The 27657-nt window shown below is 45.6% G+C and overlaps 1 protein-coding gene across 5 annotated transcripts in view; it reads left to right on the top strand.

Annotated features, from left to right (window-relative positions):
* Positions 1–27245, top strand: part of MTMR3 (myotubularin related protein 3) — a 51877-nt gene extending 24632 nt beyond the window's left edge. Inside the window, exons 7-19 of one of the 5 annotated variants that reach the window (XM_008571368.1) lie at positions 2431–2544; positions 7473–7678; positions 8263–8394; positions 9527–9638; positions 13319–13514; positions 14349–14534; positions 16808–16978; positions 18276–18421; positions 19212–20625; positions 21731–21841; positions 22311–22399; positions 23300–23326; positions 25068–27245. In XM_008571368.1, the coding sequence (XP_008569590.1) occupies positions 2431–2544; positions 7473–7678; positions 8263–8394; positions 9527–9638; positions 13319–13514; positions 14349–14534; positions 16808–16978; positions 18276–18421; positions 19212–20625; positions 21731–21841; positions 22311–22399; positions 23300–23326; positions 25068–25239 (3076 nt within the window). In that variant the 3' untranslated portion in view covers positions 25240–27245. The remainder of the gene's footprint in view (positions 1–2430; positions 2545–7472; positions 7679–8262; positions 8395–9526; positions 9639–13318; positions 13515–14348; positions 14535–16807; positions 16979–18275; positions 18422–19211; positions 20626–21730; positions 21842–22310; positions 22400–23299; positions 23327–25067) is intronic. The other 4 variants (XM_008571370.1, XM_008571369.1, XM_008571371.1 and 1 more) reach the window with 4 other exon arrangements.
* The last annotated feature ends 412 nt before the right edge of the window (positions 27246–27657 follow it).

The following is a 27657-nucleotide window of genomic DNA, read 5'->3' as shown; positions in this document are numbered from 1 at the left end:
AGCAATGGGATCGCAAGCCTCGGTGTTGCTCCCACGCCTCGCTCAGCCAGTGAGTGGGAGCCGGTCTGTATGTGGGATCCGAACCCTCGGACGGGAGCGCCGCCGCGCTTCCCAAGCGGCGCACTATCCAGTGCGCCACCGGGCCGGCCCCAGAGTACTTCTTGAATCTTCTGTTTCCATTGCTGTCCCTGGAGTGGAACGTGATTCTTAGCAGAATCCTGGACCTTTCTTTCTATCCCCTCTAGGCCTCTGTTCTTCCTGGCACATGCATGTCTAGATAATACTGTTTTTACCTGTAGGTAGGCAGTTTCCATGGTTCTCATCACCACTTGGCATCACATTAGAGATAGGATCAGTGATCTCATAAGCAGTGACAATACACTAGTTTTCATTTTACTCCAGATCCTGTGAAATAATATGTCTAAATATTATTCTGTTCTTTAATATGTTGATCTAAAACTAACTTTGCAGTTATGATCATTTAACCATTAAATATTAATATAACCATTATTAAATATTTAGCCATTATCTGTTTCCTTAAAGTGTGTAAGTGCTTTGGCGGGGGAGGGCAGTTATCTACTGTGATTTCAGTGATCCAGTTTCTAAAAACAAAAGGAAATTGTCCAGGAGATTTAAATTAATATATCCTTTTCTTCTTAAGTTTCCCTGTAGCATTAATCAATCTGTGGTCCTTCGAGCTTCCTCAAATTATGATAGCCATTTTCCTGGTCTATTTGTAGCTAGCCATCAGTGTTTCCTTTTTCATTGAAAAAAGCTACAGCTAATTACTGTACACAGTTCTTAACATGGGCCTTGGCCAAGGAGTTAATAACTCAGCATGTTGTGAAGAGTTGGGAGCTACAGACCTGTTATACCACTGCCTGTTCTCAGTGACAAGTCAAAGAAGAGAAGGAGTGTGGAGAAAGGAGAAAGGAGGGGCCTCGGAAAGTGTGAGGCTGCCATAGGCTTTGCTGAGTGTAACCCATCTTTCCTACACTGGAAACTGCTTATCCACAAGTGAGCAGCTAGTGCTTGCTGAAGAGCTGACTACTGGGTAGTGTAGTAAGTATAGAACAATGAACATAATGTACAGAAAATTGGGTGGGGTCCAGAAAACTGTGAATTAAAGCCAGGCTTGTTGAAAAAAAAAAAATCCCTAATTAATATGGGTTTTAAAAATTAACTTCTTGTCTTTGAGTTACTAGTTCTACCTCAAAATCAGTCTTCAGGACATTCAAAAGTTCTTCCTATTACAAAGGAAGTATGAGAGTCAAATCTACTCTTGAGTTTAAAACAAAATAAAAGGAATAAGACTCATGGTTAGCATATTAAGCACGATCACTGTGTCCCAGCTTATTTTTATGAGTTTGTGGGTAGTTATTAGGAAGTTTGCATAGCTGCTGTTGGTCATATGCATTCTCTTGGTTCAGTGGCTTTTAAATTCCTGACAATCTTCTGGAAATTGAGAACAGGAGTTATTGAGTGCAGAATGATTAAAACCCCCAACTCAGTGTTGTTCCTGCCTCTTCCCTTAATGCGTAAATAGGCTAGGGCAGGATAGTAGTGTTGGAGGTGGAGGTGGGGTTTGTGTGTTTTAGGATTTGAATTAAAGGCCTAATTGCCTTCACTATTGAAAAGAAAGACTGGGTTACCCATAGAGAGTAAAAATCTATCAGAAGTTCTCCTTTCCAGGTCACCAGGACTTGACTAGCATGTACCTCGCTAGCATCTTCCCTAATGAAAAGAGAACTCCCCCCGCCCAAGTGTAGTTCTGAAGTATGTTTTATAGAAATTATGATTAATAGCTTATTCACATTACTAACCTGGCTCAATGGGCCTGTGATTGTGTATGCAAATAGGCTGGCGTGCGGTATTGTTTCTGCATACCCATGGCTGTACCTGTTATGTGTAATTAGGACGCCTGGTTTGGTTCAAATTAAAGAATGAGTTAGCTAATCCTATGAGGTCTCCAGAAACTTGAAATTGTGGTCTTTCATCTCTCTTCACATTGTTTCCCTTTGACAAAAGCCTGGAAGACTGAGGTCTGGTAGAGGCAACAAAGACTCTTGCTTCTGTAATTGGACTGGGCACTTGTGTAGTTAGAAATGACCTATATATTTGTTACAACAGAGAGTTTCAATGCAGAATAAAGAGACTGCCTCTCAACTCCCTGTTTTTCATTGATAGTTAAGATTGTTGGATTCCCAAAAGGCAGCATCAAGTAGATCAATCCAAGATAGTATCACTTGAATATATACATAAGTGGACACTTAAGGCAACTCATTCTGTTGAGGACACCAAAACTCAGTAATTCTCCTCATTACCTTTAACTGGCTCTAGAGTAATGTGATCAGTGTCCTTATGCTGGCTCACCTACTGTCCCTCCTTCCTCTCTCTTCTCCCCCGCCCCTTTCTCACCTACCCTATTAGGTTATGTGGTAGCTATCCACAAGAGCTCATAGTGCCTGCCTGGATCACTGACAAAGAACTAGAAAGTGTAGCAAGCTTCAGGTCCTGGAAGCGCATCCCAGCTGTCATCTACAGGTAAGTAAGCCAGGCCAGCCCCAGTGTGGGCTCGTGCTACTGCCTGCTGCATGTGGTCTGCTGTCTCTGCTGCTGCTAACCTGGGAAGGCAGGGGAGGGTTCAGAGAACTTTCCAGGCAAGTCTGCTTCCTTATTGCTAAAGCTGCTCTTCCAGTAACACATGGGTATTCACTGCATCCACACTGCTAGCTGGTGGTTCAATGGACACTGATAAGAAAATTTTAATAGAAAAGTGAGTGGACTTGCTCTTTCAAGATCCTTGTTACATTATTGCATTTAGCTTTAGATGTTAGCAAGGCTTTTGGATTGAGAGAGATGAGTCCGAGAAAGTGAGAAATTGGGTGGATAGAGTTGAATCATCTGTGATTGTCTTTGTGGCTGAAACTTCGACATGTAGAAGAACTCCATTTTGAGAGGGAGAAGAAGGCTGGGGCTTGGCTGTATAGAGGATTGCATGAAAGCCAAGGGATGCAAGTTTCAGGAGGGAATGGTGGGGTGGTGGCATGGTGACAGAGTGCAGGTTTTTGGAATCACTGACCTGAGTTCAAGTCTCTTCTGACACTCCTTGTTATGGTACTTTGTTTCCTAACTGACCTCAGTCTGTTCCTAATGAGTAAAATGGAAACGATAGTTCTTACTTTGCAAATTGGCTGTGACATCTGAATGAAGGTCTATAAACACTGGGCTTCTCTAAGCAACGTTTGGAGTAGGTTGTATCCATGAGCACCACTTTTATAATTCAGTGAATATCTCAGTTCTCACAGAATTATGTTAAATTTTTAAGAAACCATTTATTCTTATTCTGGAACTGTTTCAGGTGTCTTCTCCTTGTAATGTTCACATTCTCCATTTCATTTTCCCAGTTTGAAGACTTTTTGGATTCTCCTTGAGTTGGGCAAAATCAGTGGCTTAATTAGACACTCCTGCCATGAAGCATTCCACTGAGATATTGAGGTTGTAGGAAGGGATTTCTCTCCTTTTGGAATTCCCACGAGGTAACCAGCTTGTTCATTTAGTTCACTGAAGGCAAATTCTGATGCCCACCCTGAATAGAGAGAGTTGGAAAACTATTTGCTCCAGCCCAGTGGAACCCATTAAGTTTTCAATCTCAATTTTCATCACTTTTGTTTTCAAACACCCCTAGAAAAGTAGGTCGCCAAATTTACCTGTCACTCAAGTGGTAAGGATGACACTGGAATTAGAGAGCAGTGAAAGCAGAAGGGATTTATGAGTCTTATCAATGATCAGCCCAGCTGGAATGGGGAAAGCAGCCAGTTGCTGCTCTGGCCAACAGCTGTGTTAGATCAGCAGCCCTGGCATTTGTGGGGTTTGCTGACTTTGAACATAAGGGGAAAGTACTCTCATTTTTGAAGTAAGAAGCGTTAGGACTGTAGGTGAATTCTTTTTTTTTTCCTTTTTGTCTTTTTTACTGACTGGTACGGGATCGCAACCCTCGGTGTCGCGCCCGTACCGGGGACTGGCAACGGGATCGCAACACTCGGTGTTGCGCCCGCGCCGCGCTCAGCCAGTGAGCGGGAACCGGTCACCACATGGGATCCGAACCCTTGGCGGCGCTCGCGCTCCCAAGCGGCGCACTCTCCAGTGCACCACTGGGCCAGCCCTGAATTCTCCCTTTTTGGCAGAAAAGTCTAACAGTGCTGAAGAAAAACAATGTTGAAGAAAAACGTCTTAGACTATAATAAAAATAGGAAGCCCTTTTTTTCCTTTTAAAATTTATTCTTGAAGGCATGAGCCCTAGGGTTTTTTCCCCTTTCTAGGGACCCCGTAGTATAAATAAATGAAAGTTTTTACTTGTAATTTTTCAGAGAAAATCTGCCCTCAAACGATTATTGAATAAAAGTTCTTGGTGTAGTCCATGTAAAATCAGACAGGCTTTCTGGAACTGGTCTCTGTCTCAGAACATGTGTCTTATATTTGAGCTCTAAACTGGATTGCTGTATTATTTGGGAGCTTTGCAAAGGGTATGTCAAAGAATGTCTGAGACACTCTACCACTCTGTACCTTGCCAGCCTAGGTGGCAAAATGCCTCTGAATCCGACATACATATACTGAATTTAGTTGTCTGTGGACTGCAGTAATGATTCCTGAAGTTGCTAGCAGCAGCTACTTGACAGCACCACACTGAACCAGCGTCTCATTAGAGCTTTCTCCTACTGTGATGAGAGAGCACTTAATTGGATTTATTACTGAAGGCAGAGATTGCTCTAACACAGCAAGATGGTGCAAGGGGTGCCCATCAGTGGTGCAATTCACAGCTCCCCCTTTGTGCATACAGTTATTATTAGAAACTCCTAGTTATTTGGGGAGCTTGCCTAATTCTAATTTAGGAATAGTTAAAACAGTGATATGTTTCTATGTATAATTTAAGCTTTCAGCGTTTTAGTAGGAGGCTCACCCATTGGACATCTTAATTTTTATACTGTTCTTGATTCTGTTTGTTAAAATGATAGAAATGCTTATCTTTAGTAATTCTTAACTGTAGTGTTTGAGTTATCTTTAATGCAGTCTAAAGCATTTTAGATAACTGCAGAAAACATAACTGCTTATTGCAATAGCCCAGTTGAAACCTAGCTATTGTAATGCCAGTGGCCCTTAATACCCAAGACCGGGTCTGAAGAGTGCCATCTACTGTTCCTCTTGGGCACTGTTGGCAAGTGTTGCAGAGGAAGAGGATGCTCAGCAAAGGCCTCACCAGCCTCTTCTGTGAAGGTCTGGAGTCATTACCAAACGACTGTAATAGGCACAGTGTTACCCAGTGCCTATTGTTTGCTAAGAGACATTTTAAGAATCATTGAGGTTTTATTTCCAGTTTGGCTCCTTTTAGCACGTCAGCCAATTGAGCATGTTGGCAATACACAGGTACTTTCAGCTTTGTCTCTTCCGGAGAGGGAGGATTTAAAAACTGTGAGCAAACTGTGGTTCCATTGGAATTTGCTTATTGCCAGATTTATTGCTTGTGAGCTTTAGGATTAAAACAAAAATTTTTCTCATACTGTTCCCTAAAGAAGACAGATTCAGCAGTATATTTTATTTAAACCCATCTGTGTCGTACGTATGTCTTTATGTGTATGCATATGTGTTTAGAAATAATTTTAAAGGAAAATAAGACATGGACAGTTTCCTTTGTGATTTGGAATTGAAGACATTTAAGTATTTTGCTTACTAGCTTTTTATTATGATCATTTAGTTTTACAGTAAACTGATTACTTTTATAACTTAAAAAAAAGCTTTATCGGGCCGAGCCCGTGGCGCACTCGGGAGAGTGTGGCGCTGGGAGCGCAGTGGTGCTCCCGCTGCGGGTTCGGATCCTATATAGGGATGACCGGTGCACTCACAGCGCTCACTGGCTGAGCGCGGTGCAGCCGGTCTCAAAAAGGACAAAAAAAAAAAAAAAAAAAAAAAAGCTTTATCGAGATACGCCACATATAATTCACCTTTTTTGGGGGGGAGGGGGAGGGTGTTTCAGTTGTCAGTATGGTGTTCTAAACCCTTGACATTTGTGTTATAATCCCGTGCTCTAACCAACTGAGCTAACCAGCCAGCCAGCCCTATTATTCACTCTTTTAAAGTGTACAACTCAGTGACTTTTAGTATATTCAGAGTTGTACAACCATTTTTAAAATCACTTTTAGTACATTTTCATCACCCCAAAAAGAAATGGCATACTCATTAGCAGTCACTCTTCATTGTCTCCCCAACTCCCCTAGCCCTGGGTAACCAGTAGTGTACTTTCTGTCCCTATAAGTTTGCCTATTCTGGACACTTCATATAAATGGAATCATACAATATGGGTCCTATTGTGACTGGCTTCTTTCACTTAGTGTAATATATTCAATGTTCATCATTGTTGTAGCATGTATCAGAACTTTATTCCTTTTCATTGCCAGTCAATGTAATTTTTCTGAATTTTTAATTGTTAAAATTGCCTAATTAGGAAAAGCTTGGGTTTCAATAGCATCTTTTTTTTTTTCCTTTTTTCCTTTTTGTCTTTTTTCGTGACCGGCAACGGATCGCAACCCTCAGTGTCGCGCCCATACCGGACCGGGACCGGCAATGGGATCGCAACCCTCGGTGTCGCGCCCGCACCTCGCTCAGCCAGTGAGCGGCCGGTCTGTATGTGGGATCCGAACCCTCGGCGGGAGCGCCGCCGCACCCCCAAGCGGCGCACTGTAGCAGTGCACCACTGGGCCGGCCCTCAATAGCATCTTAAAATAGACTTACGAGTATGATTTCTGGTGTGTCTTCTAGAAAAAGGGTCTATCAGAGTGTGGTTTGCTGATGTAGATGCTACTCCTTTCCTTCTAAGAGCCTGAGGCAGGATAGCTGGCTCATTGAGCTTTCTGCCTATAATAAGAGCAATTTGTGACTCATGAAATCTCAGAAGGTTTTGTAAAGCAATCCACTGTGATCCAGGTAAGTGTTTCAGTCCTGAAGGTGGGGCTGCAGTGAACCTTTAGAAGTCAGTGAGGCAACACATTTTTTTCTATTTCAGCATCTATTATGCCAGGGTATTCAGGTTCATTATTAAAAAGGAGGGATTAATACTTTGTTACTGGGTAGTAGACTTAGTGTAGTATTTGTAGATTTTATTTTTAGGCTCAAACATTTACATTATGAGTGTTAATTTTTTCTAAGGGTACACATTTATCATTTTGATGGTAACTTTACAAAGGTGTCTATGATGGTATGAGAATTGAGAAAGATACACGTAGGTTTTGTTATTTTTCTTGTTGGTGTATAAGATTTCTGCTCTTGTTAATGTTGAGGGGACTCAAAGCTAACCCAATACCTAGATTCAGGCTGTTCATTCAGGCACTAAAAATCCACTACCTTTCTTTTTGTGTGAGTACAGAGCATCTGAACAGGGTTCCCTGAGATCGTACAGTTGTCTCTTGTTCCCTGCACAGGCACCAGAGCAATGGAGCTGTAATTGCCCGCTGTGGGCAGCCGGAGGTCAGCTGGTGGGGCTGGCGCAATGCAGATGATGAGCACCTGGTACAGTCAGTAGCCAAAGCTTGTGCTTCCGACTCCCGATCCAGTGGCAGCAAGCTGTCAACTAGAAACAGTTCTCGAGACTTTCCCAATGGAGGAGACCTTTCTGATGTGGAGTTTGGTAAGGTGCTCCCTGCACCCACAGCAGCAATTTGTATAGATCTGAGACCCTTTTCTTGAAATGGCCTTTTCCGTAGAAGACATAGAGTTAGTTTTTAGAAGAGAGAGTCAAGCTTCACTTGATGGGATTGTTTGGGTAGTCATGGGTCTTGGTAGAGAACCAGAAGACCCTTTATTTCAAATGTGGTTTAAGAGACTCTAGTCTTGTTGTCTTTCTTGCCATCATGAAAGGAATGCAGTGTATACGTGATAGGGGATTTGCAGTGTCTCCAGACCATAGGGGGAAATACCAGTCTTCATGAAAGGACTACAGATGTAGAAGTGTGGTGTAGGAGATTGGGCTGTGTGGATCCCCATATGTGTTTTGGGAGTTGGTTTTGGAAAATAAATTTTCATCAACTTTTATAAGAAGGCAAAATAGAAAATAAACTGGAAGGAGAAGTCCTGTGTAGCAAGGGTTCTGGTTAGGAGGTTTCATTTAATTGAGCTTTTTAAATACTGTTAATACATGCCTGCAGTTCTAATTTGTGCAGTTGGGAGAGATAGGTTTATTTAATCCCTTTCCCCCCTCCCCCATGTCCCTAGATTCTTCTCTGTCAAATGCTTCAGGAGCAGAGAGTTTAGCCATCCAACCACAGAAGCTTTTGATCTTGGATGCACGTTCCTATGCAGCAGCTGTGGCAAACCGAGCCAAGGGAGGAGGCTGTGAATGCCCAGGTGAGGTGTATGTGCTTTGTTCTGCAATACTCTGTTCTTGTGAGTCCAGCCCATGCCCAGCTGAGACTTAGCTCTCAATTTGAGTGAGTGGCAAGCCATATTCTCCAAACTGTCTGGAGAGAGCCAGAGCATCTCTTTAGATTTTCAACACTGTGTGTTCTTTCCTGAGGAGAAATGGAGGAGGTGCAGTGAAGCCAAATAATCTTCCTCCCCTGTGCCAACCTTTTTTTTTTTTTTCCCTTTTTGTCTTTTTTCGTGACCGGCAACGGATCGCAACCCTCAGTGTTGCGCCCGTACTGGGCCGGGACCGGCAACGGGATTGCAACCCTTGGTGTTGCGCCCGCACCTCGCTCAGCCAGTGAGCGGCCGGTCTGTACGTGGGATCCGAACCCTCGGCGGGAGCGCCGCCACACTCCCAAGCGGCGCACTGTAGCAGTGCGCCACCGGGCCGGCCCCAGCCCTGTGCCAACCTTTAGGTGATAAGGAAAGCACATCTCCATAGTAAGGCTTGTTCATTTCTGGAAGCTGCTGCATTAGTGGTTCAATTTCTCAGCCTTCTGAAAGATTTTTGCCTTTGACAGTGGGTATGCTCATCACTGGCCTAGCAGACTCCTCACAGGGCTTCTACTTAGAAAACTTGGGGTGGAAATTGAAACAGTAAATACAGAACTGTAGCAAGTTTCCTCTGTCCTGACATGTAATTCCCCTACCATTAGAATGCTGGCTTTCCCCAAGGAGAGACCACCTCAATGCAAGTTATGTGCCGATGAAGTAGGCAGAGGCACCATTTCCTTATTCAGATGTGATCCGAGCTGGAAATTGAAAGCAGGTGTACCAAGGTGAAATTTGAATGCATGAGGGCATTGTTCTGCCAAGTTTTTTCTTTTTAGTATCTTCTTTACAAATCTAACCTTTTTTTTTTACCCTTTTCGCAAAGACAGCTAAAATTCAAGCACCGTTTTTCCTCTTATAGTAAAGCGCTGGTCTAGTAGTTTCAGCATCAAAACATTGCAGTTTCATTAGTCAGCAGCTGCAGTGAGTTTGTTTTATAGCTAGCTTGCTGCTTTTAAATTTGGTCATGTGGCCTTTAAATTCAACATATTTGTGTTCTTTTTATTGTTGTTCTCTCCAGAGTATTACCCGAACTGTGAAGTTGTATTCATGGGGATGGCAAACATTCATTCTATTCGGAGGAGTTTTCAGTCTCTGCGGTTGCTGTGCACACAGATGCCAGACCCGGGAAAGTAAGACCTTGGCCTTGGCTTCCATTTTGCATTGCTCTTTTTTAAAAAAATGAGTTTTGGAGGTATCTTTCCTTCATTTTCTTGGTAAACTTCAGCTATACTTTCAGTCGCTTGTGGGTGTTCATTCTCCTTCCTGGGTCAGGAGCATGGCAGTACAGAGGAGGAGCTGGAAGAAAAATCCAGCCATTTGAAAAGTTTTAAAATGTGCAGCACAGGAAAAAATCTCAGCTTTCAAAACAGAAGCATCACCTTCTTGTGTTTCCTGGCGTCTCTCTTTTCTCTTCCACATTGTTTTTGGCCCAAAGCAATTTAATTCTTTGGTTTCTGATGTCCTATAGTGGCACTTGTCTGCTACAAACTGGGGTGTTTTACCATGAAGAGTCATAATTTATTCATCCTGTTCTAAACGGTTAAACTTGTCATCAGGTCAGTTCCTTTTATATCTGCATTTGATTTCTTAACTACTCTCTCTTATTAAGAACATTATCATGATTTTTATTGCTTATTAAAAATGAATGGCTGGCATTCGCAGGGAAGAAGGTGAAATAATACCCCCTCCAAGGGTACTATTTGAATACAAGATAATTTAGGAGAATGCTCTGTAAAACAAATATGGACAGATAAATATTTAAAAGCCCCTATTTTGCTGTTTCAGGAAGCCAGAGATGATGCCAGAGAAGACAATTTTCTTTTTTCTGGTGTTTGTGCTGGAGCTCATAGTTGTTTTCTTGGGCACTCAGTAGATCTCAGGATCACATCAAGTTTTGCTGCATTCTTTAATTTATTAAATCAGATGCTGCCTGATCCACTTATGACTCCTGGTAGCAAATGATTAAATTCATCACAGTTGCAATCAGCCCAGGGGGTGAAGTAGTATCCTTTGGGGAAAACCTGACCAAAGAAAGAAGAAACAAGCTTGCTGCTTTCTTTTGGGGATTAGCCATTTGCTTCTGCCAGATAGTTCCAGGATCCTGCTAGCATCACTCTCTCCCTGAGGTGGAGTGTAGAAGGAGCCTGGCTGAGGACTCAGGAGATCTGCCATGAACTGACTGTGTGACCTTGGCTAGGTGGCTTAATTCTGTGTGGGTCTGAGTTTTCCTGTCTATAAAATTAAAGGAAAGGAATAAGTACTACATGATCTCTAATACCTTCCATATATTAAAATTCTTTCTTAAAAAGCTAGGAAACGGAGGCAGAAAAATGTTAAGTCACTTTCTCTTTTGTTTTTTGTCTTTTTCCGTGTCCGGCAATGGATCGCAACCCTCAGTGTTGCCCCTGTACCGGGCCAGGGACCGGCAACGGATCGCAACCCTCGGCGTTGCCCCCGTGCCTCGCTCAGCCAGTGAGCGGGAACCGGTCTGTATGTGGGATCCGAACCCTCGGGTGGGAGCGCCGCCGCGCTTCCCAAGCGGTGCACTATCCAGTGCGCCACCGGGCCGGCCCTTAAAAAGCTATTTTTGAAACTCAGTCAAAAGGATGTAATTAGCCCTCACCTGTCTAGATGAATGTTTGGGTGATTTTGTTGAAGAAGGTAATGTCTGTATTCAGCAAATAAATCGTAATGCAGTATTGAAGACTCCCTTGTGGCTAAAAAGGAGCTATGGCAGTGATAAGACAGTATAAGTAAGCCCCTGACATTTGTTTGGGGCTGTGGAGAGCTAGGGGATGGTATGCTTCTATTTCAGTCTGAGAATAGGACAAGGAAGTGTGGAATCTATCAGCACCTCTTTGGCTGGCACATTTTGGAGTGTAGCTTCTCTTAGTCAGGGACAACACCAACTGGTATTTAATAATCGTTCAGTCAGGTTCAAGAGAACCTTACATTGGTTCTCTCATTTGCTATCCCTTCTTCAGGGGCCAAGAGATAATTTACTATTTCTCCCCTAAGCTTTAACTTGTAGTTTCTTTCAAGACTATGTGGGGAATGAGCAGAATACACAATTGATCTATTAGGAAAAAATCTTTTTTAGCTATCTACTAGGAGGTAGAAAGTCTTTTTTTTTTTTTTTTTGTCTTTTTTCGTGTCCGGCAACGGATCGCAACCCTCGGTGTCGCGCCCGCACCAGTCTTTTTTGTCTTTTTTCGTGTCCGGCAACGGATCGCAACCCTCGGTGTCGCGCCCGCACCAGTCTTTTTTGTCTTTTTTCGTGTCCGGCAACGGATCGCAACCCTCGGTGTCGCGCCCGCACCAGTCTTTTTTGTCTTTTTTCGTGTCCGGCAACGGATCGCAACCCTCGGTGTCGCGCCCGCACCAGTCTTTTTTGTCTTTTTTCGTGTCCGGCAACGGATCGCAACCCTCAGTGTCGCGCCCATACTGGACCGGGACCGGCAACGGGATCGCAACCCTCGGTGTTGCACCCACACCTCGCTCAGGTGAGCGGGAACCGGTCTGTATGTGGGATCCGAACCCTCGGCTGCGGGAGCGCCGTCGCGCTTCCAAGCGGCGCACTGTAGCAGTGCGCCACCGGGCCGGCCCCTGAAAGTCTTGAGATTGGATTTTTACCCAAGACAGATTTACAGTTCTTTAGACAGTAGGACTCCTTACTGTATGCTAGGCACTGTGCTGGGGGACAGCTGTGATTGAGACAAAGTGTCAGCTCCCTGAGGAGTCATGGTCTGGTTGGTAGACCAAACTAATTCATATGAAACCAGTGTTTATGCACTATATTCTGTTGTCTGTTTGCATGGAAAGACTCCCTCAGACTATTCCAAAAATTCATATTCATTTCTCAAGGTTTAGTAGGCCTTTATAGCCTAGTCTTGGCAGTGCTTTCTTAGTGTCCCCTGATGAGTATTCCTTTTTCTGACTCAGTGTTTGAAGGGCTGGACTTGTGGTCTTAGGTACGAACTTGATCATTTTTGAGAAAAATCAGAACTCTTTTTGGGGATTGCGGAGGGGGGGATGGAGCACAAGAAACAAAATGTCAGCCCAATTAAAAACAGATGTGATCAGCTTATGATTACTCCCAAGTGGTAGTTCTTGCTATCTGATACTCCTGAAGGTCTATTAAAAAAAGATTCTAGATCCTCGCTGAATCTAGTCTGTGTTAAACCCGGCAATACTCCATGGCCATTGATGTACTAATTTGCATAAGTCTAAATCATCCTATTGGGCCCATCTAGTTTTAGTCAGTAAACATTTAAGACTTGAACAGTGGTAGGTGTTAAGAGTGTGGGTAATAGGTGATGTTGTCTGTGTCATTCTTGCACATGGCATCCAGCTTACATCTTATTATAGACATAATTGTATTTATGAGTTTACTTTTTGAGAATGTGTTGAGCAGAGTTGCTGATCATTAAATATAAATAACTTCTGTTCTACATCTCAGAAGTGGCTGCATTTCCTTCAGGAGAAGATTCAGAAAGCCACTTATAATGAGTATACCTACCATGGACTGAAAAAATTGAAATATTTTCTCCGGGGAATTATCCATAAAGATTTTGGAATAAAAGGTGGCCCTGTTAATTACAGTCACTATTTCTAAGGCTCTCTTTTGCATAGTAGGGCTTCAGTCTCATCCTTGGACATGCTGTATAAACACACAGATTTTCTGTTTGTTTTGGCAGTGTTATATCTGGAGAAAAGTATCTTTGGAAATTGCTTTTTAATTTGATAGGCTGGGGCACGATGCAGTAAATCATACAAATCAGCATCTCCTTATCCCCTCCTGTTTTTATAGTTGGCTCTCAGCTCTTGAAAGCACAAAATGGCTCCATCACCTGTCTGTGCTTCTGAAATCGGCACTTCTGGTAGTACATGCTGTGGATCGTGATCAGCGCCCAGTGCTAGTGCACTGTTCAGACGGCTGGGACCGCACCCCCCAGATTGTGGCGTTGGCTAAGCTCTTACTGGACCCTTATTACCGAACCATAGAGGTGAGTGCATCCAAAAAGTAGGAGCTGCTCCTTCAGGATAAGTGGCGGAAACCTCTCTGAGGATTTTATAATTAGTTTCAGGGGTGGTAATTAAGTCTAAAGAAAGTGGAATTTTTTAGTGTTTAATCATTGCTCCTTTACCTTGAGCCAGATTGTGGTGATGCCTACCACAGTTCTTGTACCCCTTAAAATGCGGCAGACTGTGAGTAATAAGATATCAAGAATACAGACATGTTTTCCTTTGCAGCCTATTATGCTGGAAAAGTTACGGCCACTCCAGGAAGATGGTGCTTCTGTAAAGGGATCTTGGCATGCTTATTATGATAATGGGTCTAGCTATTACCACAGAGTGTTCTGTGGAGAAGAAGCCCTACTCTGAAACAACTACTTGTTGGGTTAAAAATGTAAGAAAAGCCATAAAGCACCCTAAAACATATGTGAATATTTGTAAAATCTGGGTTAGAGAAGGATTTTTAGAAACATGACTTTGTAAATATAACACCAAAGGCAGAAATTTAAAAATAAACTTAGGAAATAAAGTATGCCTTTCATATAGTGAATGAAAGAGGCTAAAAATATAAACAGACTCAAGAAAGGCTTAGATAAATGCATAGTTAGTACCCTTTCAAAGATTATGGAATGGAGTACAGGGAATTAGGACATTTCCGTAAACATGTGTGTCCCATCAGGGATAGAGCCTTCAACTGTGAGGCTGGGCCAGACCAGCTTACTGGGAGGCTGTTAAAAGGGACTGCTGTCGGTGACACCAGGCTCAGGTCTGTCACAGTCTGTATAGTCCAGCACAAATGGTCTCTTCTGGGTACTTCCCTGCAGGGTTTCCAGGTCCTTGTGGAAATGGAGTGGCTGGATTTTGGCCATAAATTTGCTGACCGGTGTGGTCATGGGGAGAACTCGGATGATCTGAACGAGCGTTGCCCAGTGTTTCTGCAGTGGCTTGACTGCGTTCATCAGCTTCAGAGGCAATTTCCTTGCTCTTTTGAGTTCAATGAAGCATTCCTTGTGAGTTTGGGCTTGTGGTTCTTCATTTTGGGAAACTTTTAAATTCAGGGGGTTGTCAATGCAAACATTTGTGGGCCAATTTTGACATGAAACTTCAGCCTTTTTAGAATTTAACAGAGGGGTGATTGTTTTCTCTCATTCTTATTTAAAAACAATAGTAAACAGGCATTTGTTTACTCTGTGAATCCAGGTGTACTAGGTGTGCATACAGTCTTTGAGTTATTTCACACTTAGCTTTAAAAGGGATGAAACCCTAGATAACAGTTAGAAATAGAAGCACTCAGAATGTCCCATGTTCCCTCCAGTTCATCCACCAAACCCCTACATATTTCCCATGCTCTTTGCCCCCTCTTCTTTGATGGAGGATGTGCTGTTCTTGCCCTCTTCCAGCCCCTCTGTCCACTACCACACCAGCTCCCATCTCCTCTCATCTGCTGAGGTCACTGGCTCCAGCATTTGTCCTCTCTGCCTTCTGCATCAGCATGTTCCCTCTCTACCAGAACATGGCCATCAGCCATGGTGCAGTGTCTGCCATTTTATGAAAACGCTTCCTTGGTCCTGCATTCCTCTCTAGCTATCATCCCATTTCTCTTTTCCACTTTACAGCAGAGCTCCTCAAGTCTTCTACACTTGCTATTTCAAATTCCTCTCTTCCCATTCTCTCTTAAACCCACTCCAATCAGACATTCACCCTACCACTTTACCAAAGCTGCTCTTATTAAGGTGACCAGTGACCTTCATATTGCAAATCCAGTCATCAGTTCTCAGTCTTCACCTCTGATCCATCATTACTGTTCGGCACAGCTTAACCAATCCTTTCTTGAAAGGCTTTCTTCAGTTGACTTATAGTTCTTACTTGCTCGTAGTCTTCCTCTTACCTCACTCACCTGCTGGTTCTTTCTGTCTCCTTTGCTGATTCCTCCTGATGGCCCCATTTCCAAATGTTGGAATGCCCCTGGGCTAAGCCTCCAGGCTGCTTCTCCATCTACACTCCCTCTTTAAGGATCTCATCCAGTCTTATGGCTTTAATCACCATCTGTATGCTGATGAGTCCCACATTTATATACCTTTAGCTCAGACCTCTCCACTTAACTCTGGACTCATATATCCAATTCTGACTACTCAGTATCTCCACTTGGATACCTCAGTGGTATTTCAAACTTAGTATGTTCAAAACAATTCTTGATTTCTACATCTCCCACACTAAAACTGGATCTTCCAGAAGTCTTTCATCTCACCATGTGGCGACTCCCATCTTTCCATTCATTTAGGACAAAAACCTTATGTTGTCCTCGAATCTCTTCTTTTTTTTAGTCTGTTTAGATTCTGCAGTTCTGCTTTCAAAATATATCAAAAACCCGATTACTTATTGCCACTTCTACTGGTGTCACACTGGACCATCATCTCTTGCCCCAGTTCAAGAGAGTCAACCCAGCACAGAGGGATCCTTCTAAAACATAAGACAAACCATATCATTCCTCTGCAAAAACCTCCAGTGACTTTACGTTTCACAAAAAGTAAAAGCCAAAGCCCTCCTGGAGTTTACCTCTCTAGGCTCATTTCCTACTACTCTCTGTTAGTCACACTGGCCTCCTTGCTGTTCCTCAAGTATGTGCTTACCTTATGGTCATTGTGCTTGCATTTGCCTCTGCCTGGAGCATCTCCCGCCCCAGATATCCACATGTCTGCTTTCTCACTTCCATCAGGTGTCAGCCCATGAGGCCTTCCCACATTGTCCTGCATCTGTCCTGACCCTCTCACCCTGCTTTGTTCTTCATAGTACTGGTCACCACTCCCCCACAGTAGAGAACGCTCCATAAGGGCAGGAGAGCTGGCTGATTATTGCTGCATAGCCATTACCCATAGTCATGTCTGGGGCATGCAAGATGCTGAATGGAGATTTGTTAAAATAACAAGTAGTTTTACAGGTGTGCTCTCAGACTTGAGCTGTACACTGACCTGCTTCTGTACCCAGTTTATACACTCTGTCACTCATGAGGGTGGCTAACTCAGAATCTCAGAGACTGTTTGCCAGGGAAGCTAAGAGAATGGGATGCTGACAGTCTGTCTTTGACTCAGGAGAGATGGTGGTTGGGGTCGGCCCTGGATTTGGTGGGGTGAAGAAGAAGCTATTGCGTGGCCTCCCCCCCCATCCTGCCAGAGTGAGCTGAAGTGCCCTCAGAGATGTCAGGGTAGGGTGGCTTAGCTGGGCTGACCTTCTCCCAGAGAGTGCATACCCTCTTGCTTGATTTTGCCCCATTGGACTCCCATAGGTGAAACTGGTGCAGCATACCTATTCCTGCCTCTTTGGAACATTCCTGTGCAACAACGCCAAGGAGAGAGGGGAAAAGCATACTCAAGAGCGGACATGTTCTGTGTGGTCGCTTCTTCGGGCAGGCAACAGGGCTTTCAAAAACCTACTGTATTCCTCTCAGTCAGAAGCCGTATGTATCCATCAGCCTTTCCTCTGTGATCAGAAGGAATTTGGGGGTGGGAGACATATGGGAGCCTTTTTGAGCAGTGACTGTTTTTGTGAATTCATCTCTGCTGTCTGGATGGATTGGTTCCAATTTTCCCCTACCATTCTATCCTTATGAAGGCCTGCTTCCTGATGATACTCTGATCACTCTTTGCTTAGTGTGGTTTGGTTTAATACATGTCTCTACTCTGCCACCCTAGACATGAATCTTTTCTGGCACCTCCTCCAGAGCTTAACTTATTCCTACCATGTTTTATCTAATGAGTGGAAGAGACACTTAAGTTGTTTCCTGGGTGCCACTAATAGCTCAGAAGGAGTTCCACCAGGTCCCCAAGACCCTCCCCATGTCATTGTGTGATGATGTCCACTACAGCTTTTGTCTCAGAGATCAGAAACCTATCTGATGTTGGCATGTATGTCTGTGTGCTTCTCTGCTCACATGGAGAGCTGGCAGGCCCATTAAGACTTTGTTCCCCAAAGGAATACTGTTAAGCAGAGAAAAGGAGGTGTATACATCTATGTGTCAGTACATGGTAATGTTCCCTTTGTCAGAATGCATCTTAAAGCTTAAAGAAGTTAAAAGGAGGCTGGTCAGAGGTTATAGTGCTTTGCTGGACCATTAATATGCTTCTCATTGCATTTAAGTAGTCAGAGAAAGGACTTAAACTGTTTCTCTCTCTCCTTCACTGTTCCTGCTGGGGAAATAACACAGGAAGAAAATCCCTCCTTTTCTCATGATTAATGTAAATGATCCTATAAAAGAAAAGAGAACTCTCCCTGGCGCTCATGCCAGCTTCTCTGGGATTGGTGGCCTGCACTGGATGCCTCCTGGCAACCATACTGTGAAACAGGGTTGCCAGTGTCTGCTGAAGCCAAGCTTTTTGTACCGGGGAAACAGACCATCTAACAGAATGACTCACATTCTAATGCGGTAAAAGCACCAAATCAAGCTGATGAAGGTCGATCATTCAGTAAAGGTGACCTGATAAATAAGTAATGAAAAAATGGGTCTTTAAAAAGTCCTTCAGATTTTCATGTCCACATGAGGCTTTCAGGTGAAAAATACTGCCAAACAAAATCTCTAGTCCTGAATTAGTCCTCTTAGGAGGCAGACCTGCATCCACTGGTGCTGCCTCCCTGTGGAGCTCATGCCAGCCCTGTTGCGAGTTCCAGCTGGATGCTTGTTCTTGATTTTCATTTCTAGACATTTCTAAAATACTATTGGGACAAGTTTAAACCTTTGTCCTAACCCCTCTCCACAGGTGCTGTACCCTGTGTGCCATGTGCGTAACCTGATGTTATGGAGTGCAGTGTACCTGCCTTGCCCGTCCCCATCTACTCCTGTGGATGACAGCTGTGCTCCATACCCAGTGCCGGGCACCAGCCCTGATGATCCCCCAATGAGCCGGTAAGCCCAGGGGTGATGCCACAGGCCTCAAGTCTTGTGTGGGTGTATTCCTGTGTTGGGACGTGCCCAGGGATGGTCTGAGATCCTGATGTCTTCTAGCTTCACAACATCTTTTTTAGATCTCTGAAGTTTTCTCTGGGAAGGTATAAGGATTTCTGGGCTATGAGGCTGGTAAGAGCCTTGTTTCCAGAAGTGAGTTGGGCCCTGTTGCTCCATCGTTCTGCTGCATGTGCTGTACAGTTCCTGTGATGGAGCAAATCCTCTGGGTTCTTTGTGACTCCTGGTTTGTGTTTCACCCCTGCTCCATGCTCCTGCCTCCCTGCCATGATTTGTCTTCTGAGTCTTGAAAGGTAGATGTTGTCAGATGGTAGAAAATTTGGCTTTGCCACTTGTGAATTAGCTTTATTAAATTCAGACTGATCTATAATAAATTAATTCAAAATATTGTAATATAAAAAAATCAGCAATGCTGCTTTGTTACCAGCTGAGAAATACAGCAGCATCATGAAGAACATCTTTTTAAAATAGCATTTGCTGTTAGCTTATTTATATGTATGGGGCATGGGATGGGGGTGGTGTGAGAGGAAATCGGCAGACTAGAATTTGGTTCATCTCTCATATGAGAGATTTGCTGCTTCAGCAGTCTGGGCCTCACTTCAGAGATGCCACAGCTCCTCAAGTAGCTCTGATGGACCCAATTATGAAACAACTGCTTGTCAAATCTGTTGTCTCATACGTCCCTCTGAATAACCGCACAAATTCTCATTTACCCCAAACTCCTTTCTTTCAGGCTACCAAAGACTAGATCATTTGACAATCTGACCACAACTTGTGACAACACAGTTCCTCTGGCCAGCAGGCGCAGCAGCGACCCCAGCCTGAATGAGAAGTGGCAGGAGCACCGGCGCTCGCTAGAACTGAGTAGCCTTGCTGGCCCTGGAGAGGAGCCTCTTGCTGCTGACAGCCCGGGGAAGCCCACCAAAGTGCTGGCGGGTGCCGAGTTGTCTGTTGCAGCTGGAGTGGCTGAGGGGCAGATGGAGAACATTTTGCAAGAGGCCACCAAAGAGGAGAGTGGGGTAGAGGAGCCTGCCCACAGGGCGGGCATTGAGATGCTAGAGGTCAAAGAGGAGGTGCTCTCAGAAAAGGAGAGCAGGAGGAGGATGCCTGAGGGCTCAGCCATTGTACTTTACCATGAACCAGAGCTGGAAGATGCTGCTCTGAGGAGCCATCCAGGCACCAGCCTGTCTCTGTTCTCACAGGGAATTCCTGAACAGCAGGCTGGGTATAGTGTTCTCAGTTCTCTCCAGGCTGCCCCCAGGGGAGAAGATTCCCAGGAGGTCTCTGTGGAGCAGCATCAGATAGGAGAGATCACAGAGGATAGGGAGGAAGCAGTTCTCCCAATCCCAGTAGATGCGAAAGTTGGTTATGGTACCTCACAGTCAAGCTCTCTGCTACCTTCCCAAGTCCCATTTGAGACCAGAGGACCAAACGTGGACAGTTCCATGGACGTGTTAATGGAAGACAAGGTGAAGTCGGAAAGTGGGCTTCAAGTCCATCATAGACCTTGCCTGGTAAACAGTGGCAGGTTCAGTGGCAAGGACATGCTTCCCCAAGCCATGGAGCTCAGGCCTTTGGAGAGGAGCCTGGTTGAGAGGCCCCAAGTAGAGTCTGTGGTGCACAGGACTTCCCCTGACAGCACTCTCAGCCTGGCACATTCCCCCTGTGCCTTGCCTTTAGCTGAATGTAAAGAGGGGCTTGTGTGCAATGGTGCCCCAGAGACTGAAAACAAGGTGTCAGAGCAGCCCCCAGGGCTTAGCATCCTCCAGAAGTACCCCACACCCAATGGGCATTGCGCCAATGGGGAGGCTGGTAGGAGCACGGACTCACTGAGCCGCCAGTTGTCTGCTACAAGCTGTAGCTCTGCCCACTTACACTCGAGAAACGTGCACCACAAGTGGCTGCACAGCCACTCAGGGAGGCCATCCACAACCAGCAGCCCGGACCAGCCTTCCCGCAGCCACCTGGACGATGATGGCATGCCTGTGTACACGGACACGATCCAACAGCGCCTGCGACAGATTGAGTCAGGCCACCAGCAGGAAGTGGAGACCTTGAAGAAACAAGTCCAGGAGCTGAAGAGTCGCTTGGAGAGCCAGTACCTGACCAGCTCCCTACGCTTCAATGGGGACTTTGGGGATGAAGTGGTGAGTGGCTCCTTTGTAGCTGCCCGAGGAGACAGGGCATACTGAGGCACCCTTTGTGCCCCAGTGCAAGGTGATTGGTACAGATTTCTAAAAGGATTGGAAAGGTCCAGAGTAGCTCTATTGAGAGATCAGCTTCAGCCACAAAAATGGCAGTCTTCCTCTCTTCTTTTCTGTTTTGCTTACTTTCCATAGACGTCCTGTTTAGGCAGTTAGAGAAAAGAAAAGAGTTAGCGTACTCTACACAGTTGATCACATTTCTTCAGGAGAGGAGCATGTGTTTTCAGAAGGACTTGAACACCTGGGTGGAATGACATTTGTAGGGCAATGCCAAGTATTCCTGTCCTCCCTTACTAGCTAATAAACTATTATTAGTCCTCCCAGACATGGGCTGTAGCTGTGAAGGTTTTGTTCTTTTTAAACAAATATTTGTACCCACCCTATGGCAGGTGCCAGCAGTAGAAATGGAGAGAAGGGATTGGTTGCCAGCATTGTTGAGGAGTTAGCACTGATAGGGCTTGGTGGCCAGAAAGTGGGGTACCAGAGTAGGGGTTCTCAGACATGCTTTTCTCTGGGCTGGTCTGACTCAGCACGTTCAAGTATAAGTGTGAGCCAGGCTCTGAAGTGGTCAGCGTACATTAAAGGCGGGCACATCCAATGACTTTCAATTCAGAATGACTTCTTGGCTTTCTTTCATGGTAATGATGGTTTCTCATGTTCACAAAGAGTTCAGAGAAAGGAGGGCATACCCAGAGGACTCAGTTTTAACTAAGTGGCAAGGTTGGATTGATAGGCCCACTGGAGCAGCTGACACTCTGAGTTCCCACTCCATCCTGGTTACTTCTCTCCCACTCACTTCCTGGAACTCCAGGGTCCATCTTTGCATTCCAGTTACTGCATGCAACATGTGGATCCCTCTTCCAGCTGAGCCTAGCCCCATCTCTGCTCCTGTTAACCTCATTCTTGATGGCTGGTGCATCTGCAGATAAGGCAGTCCTAACACCCAGACCCACCCATAGTCCCCTAGTGCTCCTTTCTTTACCAAGCCCTTTCTTCTTTTGGGAGGAGACCAGGTTCATTCTGTTCAGCTGTGTTTGTTTGCCAACAGACTTCAATCCCTGACTCGGAAAGCAATCTGGATCAGAACTGTTTGTCTCGCTGCAGCACAGAGATTTTCTCTGAAGCCAGCTGGGAGCAGGTGGATAAACAGGACACGGAGGTACAGGCTCAGCCCCTGCTCTGAGTGCCATCCATGGAACTGTTTTGCAGTTCTTCTCCACCCCCATCCTTACCCCATGTCTCTGGCCAAGGAAGAACCTCAAAGCACAGTTAGCCTTGAGCCTCTGGCATCTCAGCTCCTGTGAACCTACTTCAAGCCTAGAATTTCTGAGGCAGGGAGACTCAACGATCTGGCCCTCTCTCTTCATTGCCTCTGTGAACTGGAGCCTTGCCAGCTCATACAGCGACCCAGGGTGCTGCTGCCTGCCACTTTATCTCAGGCGAGATTGGAGTTCCCTCCAGGGGAACAATTTCGATGCCTTTCTTGTACTGTTGACATCAGACCTGCTGGGCTGGTGCCACCAGAGCCGATGTGGTCCTTGTGACTCTTGCTGCCCCCAGCGTGGCTCTGCTGACTCCAGCTAGGTGGCCCATCTCCTGTCACTAACCTGGCCCCATCTGTTTTGCAGATGACCCGTTGGCTCCCTGACCACCTGGCTGCCCACTGCTACGCGTGCGACAGTGCCTTCTGGCTCGCCAGCAGGAAGCACCACTGCAGGTGCCCTGGGGGGTGTGGTAGGGTGGGCTGACGTGTGGAGGCAGAGGTTTGGCCCATAGAGCCTGCAGAGTAGAGAGCTGTGGACATCTGGCTGTGGCAGTATTCTGTCTGAGGCAGACCCAGGGGTCTCATCATCTGTGCTTCTGAAATTGGTGTTTGCAGAACTGCATTTGGTATCTTTGTTCCAATTTGGTGATCATTATTAAATTTTGAAATGTGCAAATGATAGCCTTTTTTGTTTTGTTTCCCAGATTGATGGAGCAACAGCCACCACTCAAACTATCATTTCTTATTCCCAGTATTAAATTTCTTCCCATTCAACATGGCTGTGAACAAAAAAAGTTTTCTTGCTATGAGCAGGGAACTTCATTTTCCTACTCCTTCCCTGTTTCCTCACCCCAAACTCATTTTCTCTTGTGCCTTTGGTGGGCAGCTCTAGCCAGGGGGAGTAGTAGGGACAGCTGAAATGACTTCTTGGCTTTTCCTTCATACTAATAATGGTTTCTCACATTCCCAAAGAGTACTTCAGAGAAAGGAGGGCATGACTTAAAGCACTCAGTTTTAAATAAGTGGAAGGATTGGATTGATATTTCCTATTCCAAGAAGTCATATTCTTAAGGCTTCAGACTTCTTTCTACTTCTAGGTTGGAGTAGGAGTTACTAGGGATGCTTTGCCCCAGCTGGGGTGGTGACTGTCTGGTGGATGTTCAGTCTTCTTGGGATAGGAAGTTCATCTGAGTTGTGCCATGGCTCACTCACACAAGTGAACCTGGATTGAAAATGGAACAACCTCTTTGTCTAGTCATGATGCTTCTAGGACCATGTATCTCCCCACCCTGCACCCCAAACCCAAATCTCTTTGGTTGGCTTCTCTCTGAGCTCTTTCTCCCCTCCTTGCAGGGACATTGACCGTGTTGATCAAACGTGGTGAGCATTTGCAACAACCTGTCTGTGATGTCTGCACATCTACAATAACTTCTCCACACTAATGCTGTCATTCCCCCCTCTCTGCACTCATAGGGGTGAAGCCTGGGGCTGGGGAGCACAGGCAGGCAGGTGGGCTTGGGGTGATCCAAAGCTGCTAACTGAGGAAACCACGGAGGACAAGTCAGGCTGCAGCCATGTGCTCCCTTTCTAACCACACAGGTCAACTGGGCCATCTTGCTTGTGACAAGAATCAGTGCTTCAGCAGGGGCTGGCCTCATGGGGGAGCTATTTCTTTTGAGTCATTCATGGAGATGCCAGAATGATGCTAGTAACTTCCAAGTCATACAGCATCACTGCCCTCCCTCCCTTATTTTTTAAGGAGACCAGGATGAACAGAGGTGATCTTTCCAGAGATTTGTTTTAGCATGGAAGACTTTAAGGGAAGACTCCACTTAGAGTCTTTCACAGTCCCCTGAAAGAAGTCAGTCAGAAAGCTTAACTGATAAAATTCATGTCAAGCTTTTGAGCTGAACTCCCAGCAGATATGTTAAATAAATGTAGACGATCAGAAGCTTTTGTATGTAACCACAGGTTCTTGCTGATTCATGCTTTTTAGAAACAAAGTTATGAAGTACTTAATACCTTCTAGAAGATGGAATTCTATGTGTTTGTTTTAGTTCTCTGTCCTTTCATTGCCCTGTGTCCCATCTTTTCCTTTTGTGCTATTCTTTTATCCCCAGTGGTCTTCAGTATTCTTTCCTCCTGTGCTTAAGTGATCCTTCATCCAGCAGTGGGTTTGCATTCTGAGGAGTGTAAATGAAAAGTTAGTGAGTGATGCTGGCTAAGAGGAGGGTTTCCCTTTAGCTGCCTTCCCCTAGTCATTGGTGGGCTGTGTCAGGCTCCTTGGAGCTTCCTGTTCTTGCATAGATGCATCAAATCTGGGCTTTCAGTGGAGGAGGAGAAGGAGGCCTGGGGCCTGGGTGTATTAGGCTTTGGGTAGTGCTCTGATTTTCCCTGGAGATGCATGGGGCAGGGGAGTGAGCCATAATTGACTGACACCTATCTAATAAGGGTGTGAGTGTGCATGTATGTTCACCTGTGTTCTTGTCCTTCCACCTCTTCTCCTTTACTCCTTCAGCATGCGTCCCAGGCTGCTTGTCTCCTGGCTTTGCATGCTGCCAGCAGAGCAGTCCTAGGTGGCAGCTGTCTACCTTGCATGTTGCTACCTCTAAGCCTCTGGGGAAGTGGCCCTTGGGCAAGGCCCCTTACTCCAGCTGGGCTAAGTAGTTGTTTCTCTCAGCTGAGAGGCCCAAAGGCAGCTCCATTTGACTCTGGGCTCTCAGTGATCACAAGCTATACAGAGACCACTGCCCAGGTGGGTGTGGCCTGTTTTCCTGGGTCATGATTACCCATTGAGCTAGCAGTTGCTTCTGCCCTGGGCCCGTTTGTTCTCACAGATCTCTCTTGAGTAGCATCTTATACATGGTAACCTGGAGCCATAGTGGTGAGGCAGCCAAGTAGCCTTGCCCCAAAGTGAAAGTGGTATGTGACTTTGCAAGGCAGGGATGCCCTCCCTTCTCAGCTTGTTCTTGGGCTAGGGAAATGAAAGTATTTGATATTAGAGGAATCCCCAGTACATCCACATTACACACAGCAGAGTTCTGTCTTCTGAAGTTGGTTTCCCTACCGCATACCTACTAGCCAAAATTAATACTGTTTTGTCTCTTTTTCTCATCTCAAGGAATTGTGGGAACGTATTCTGCTCCAGTTGTTGTAACCAGAAGGTTCCAGTTCCCAGCCAGCAGCTCTTTGAACCCAGTCGAGTGTGCAAGTCTTGCTATAGCAGTCTACATCCCACAAGCTCCAGCATTGACCTTGAACTGGATAAGCCCATTGCTGCCACTTCAAACTGAAGCCCAGTGACCTGGGGTGGGCAGAGGCCAAGCTGCTGTTCTTCTGACAGGTTCACAAAGCTTGGGCAGACCGAGAGGCCCTGCACTTTGGAATGGGGTCATGAAACCACCTATACAGAGTGACAGAAGTTTGGGATGTACCACTGGATTGTAGATTGATTCTCCTCACCCCCCATCCCCAATCCTCCCTCTGCCTTCAAAAAAGAACAAAGTCCTCTGGTTGTCTTAAAAAAAATTTTTTTTTTTTGATGGAAGACCAGAGGTTGCCAGCCCCCTTGTAACTGCCAAGCTGCCTGCTGTCAGGTGACGCTGAGGGATGTCTTGGTTCTTCCAGGTGGGAGGAGGTTGGTCAGAGCCAGGAGTGGAGGCCTGAGACAGTGAGCAGGGAAGAAAGCCAGTGCTAACACTTGTGACTATTCCTCATGCCACCACGTCAGAGCTGGTTGGGAAATCTTTGCTGTTGGGGAGGCTGGAAGCATCTTCCCCAAAAGCACTGCTCCTTCCTGAGAAGAGCTGAGTCAGTCCCACCTCACAGACAGATAAATGGGATTGGCATTTGGAGGGAGAGGTACACAGTAAATGGAACCCCCCCAGGAAGGAAGGCATATGCTCCTTTGAGGCAGGTGAGAGGGGCTGGGAGTGGGTGGCCAGCATGTTGTTCCCCTTGGGATTCTGTTTTTAACTTGACCCAGATTGTCTAAGTCTCCCTTCACTTTAAGGGGGCTGCCTCCCTGGGCCAGGCTGTGTAGTGCTTCCCACCCTCAGGCATAAGAGTGCACACCAGCCAAAAGACAGTGTCTTGCTGCTGTGGCCAATGCCAAAGCCTGCCCTGAGCCCAGGCATACCTGGGAGCCCTTTCTAGGGCCTGGTCTCCCCAACAGTCTCTCTGCCTTGGCCAGCACAGGGAAATCCAGACTCAGGGTTCCAAAAATTCCCTATTCCCAAACCAAACAAATCATGGATCTCACCCTTAAGGGGTACAATCAGCCTTTCTCCTCCTTCCCTTCTTGGGGCAGCAGGAAGGGCCCAACAAGTCCCCCTGCCCTGCTCCTGGCTGACTGGGCTCATGTCTGGCTGCTGGCCAGCAGTGAAGGGCCACTTGGTGACTGCAGGGTTCCTTAGAGGAGTGACATGGCCTAGAGGAGATTTGGGGCACCTTCCCTCAGTGAACTTTGTGGTCCAAAAAGAGCCTTAAATCAAGAATATCTGTGGTGATGGTAGGTGTGGGTAAGGGTGGAGAGGAGTTTAGGTTCGTGTTTTGTAATCTTGGCATCCATGTTTTGTGCCTGCCCTCCTTCGGGAAGGGTCCTGCTTGGCTCTGCTGAAAGCTGCTAACTGGTGACAGGGTGGATCATGGTGAGGCGTGGGGGTGAGGTCAGGGACCCCCTTAAGTTCTGATCCTGCCCTGTGCTCCCCTTCCCCATTGGAAGTGGTTCCCTGGCCAAGGGCAAGTTGTGTCTCAGGAAGGTGGCTCCTGTGTGTGCCTGAGTGTGGTTAAGGCGTGGCCCAGAAGCCTTCTCTGGTGCTGTCCAGGCAAAGCCCAGAGCATCTGAGCGCGTCTCGTTCAGCGGCAGCAGGTTGCTCAGAATTTGCGTTTAGTGAAACAGGGTGTAGTTCTTTTCCACACACCGTGTGGTCTGGTCGTGCAGGTAGGGAAAAGTTGGTCTATTTGAAGATTGTTCAGTTCCTAGTGACAGGTGCCAAGAGGTTCTGATACGGGTTTCTTGGGTCTGATGTACAGTGTGAATAAATGCTTGCAGCTCTTAGCCCTTTTTTGATCAGTGAAGCACTTTTTTATTAAGATTTTTCTTTGTATGTAAAGGAGGAACCGTAACTCTCCGTAGCTGTACATATAATCCTTTTCTCTTAAAGAGGAGTCAAGTCAGTGCTCCTATATTTTTCATTTTTTGTCAAAACAAGAAGTAAATACTTTAGATTGTTAAATATATAAATAAAGTGAATAAAGTTGAGTGATCTGCATGGTAGCGTTTGCTAACACATTCTCATTCTTTGCCCTGTGGTTTATTTCCTCTTTATCCCTTTTCCCTCTTGCATGGGAGAAGTGGTTTGAGGTGCTGCTGGGAAGCTGACCTTTGGCAAGTGAAAACTACAGATTTCTTTTTGACTCTAGCCCTTGGCAAGGAGCCTCACCATGATGCCCAAGAACTAAAAAAAATTTCCTTAATGATTTTGCCCTAAGATCTCCCATGCTAAAAAAGAGCAAAGCAATCAGGCATTTTAACAATCAGCTGTTCTTCCTCATCTGAAGAGTTGTGCATCAGTAGTAATTAAGACTACCTCTGGCCTCTAGGCTCCTTTTTTTCTGCTGACTTCAGGGCAGCCAGTGCTTTGTCCCTTTCATTCTACCTGGGGAGCTGCAGCTGCATGCACAGCGCAGTTAGGAACAGAGCCCTGCCT

This window comes from Galeopterus variegatus, unplaced genomic scaffold (genome assembly GCF_000696425.1).
Source record: "Galeopterus variegatus unplaced genomic scaffold, G_variegatus-3.0.2 Scaffold684, whole genome shotgun sequence".
NCBI lineage: Eukaryota > Metazoa > Chordata > Mammalia > Dermoptera > Cynocephalidae > Galeopterus > Galeopterus variegatus.
This window is presented reverse-complemented; position numbering and strand designations above follow the sequence as displayed.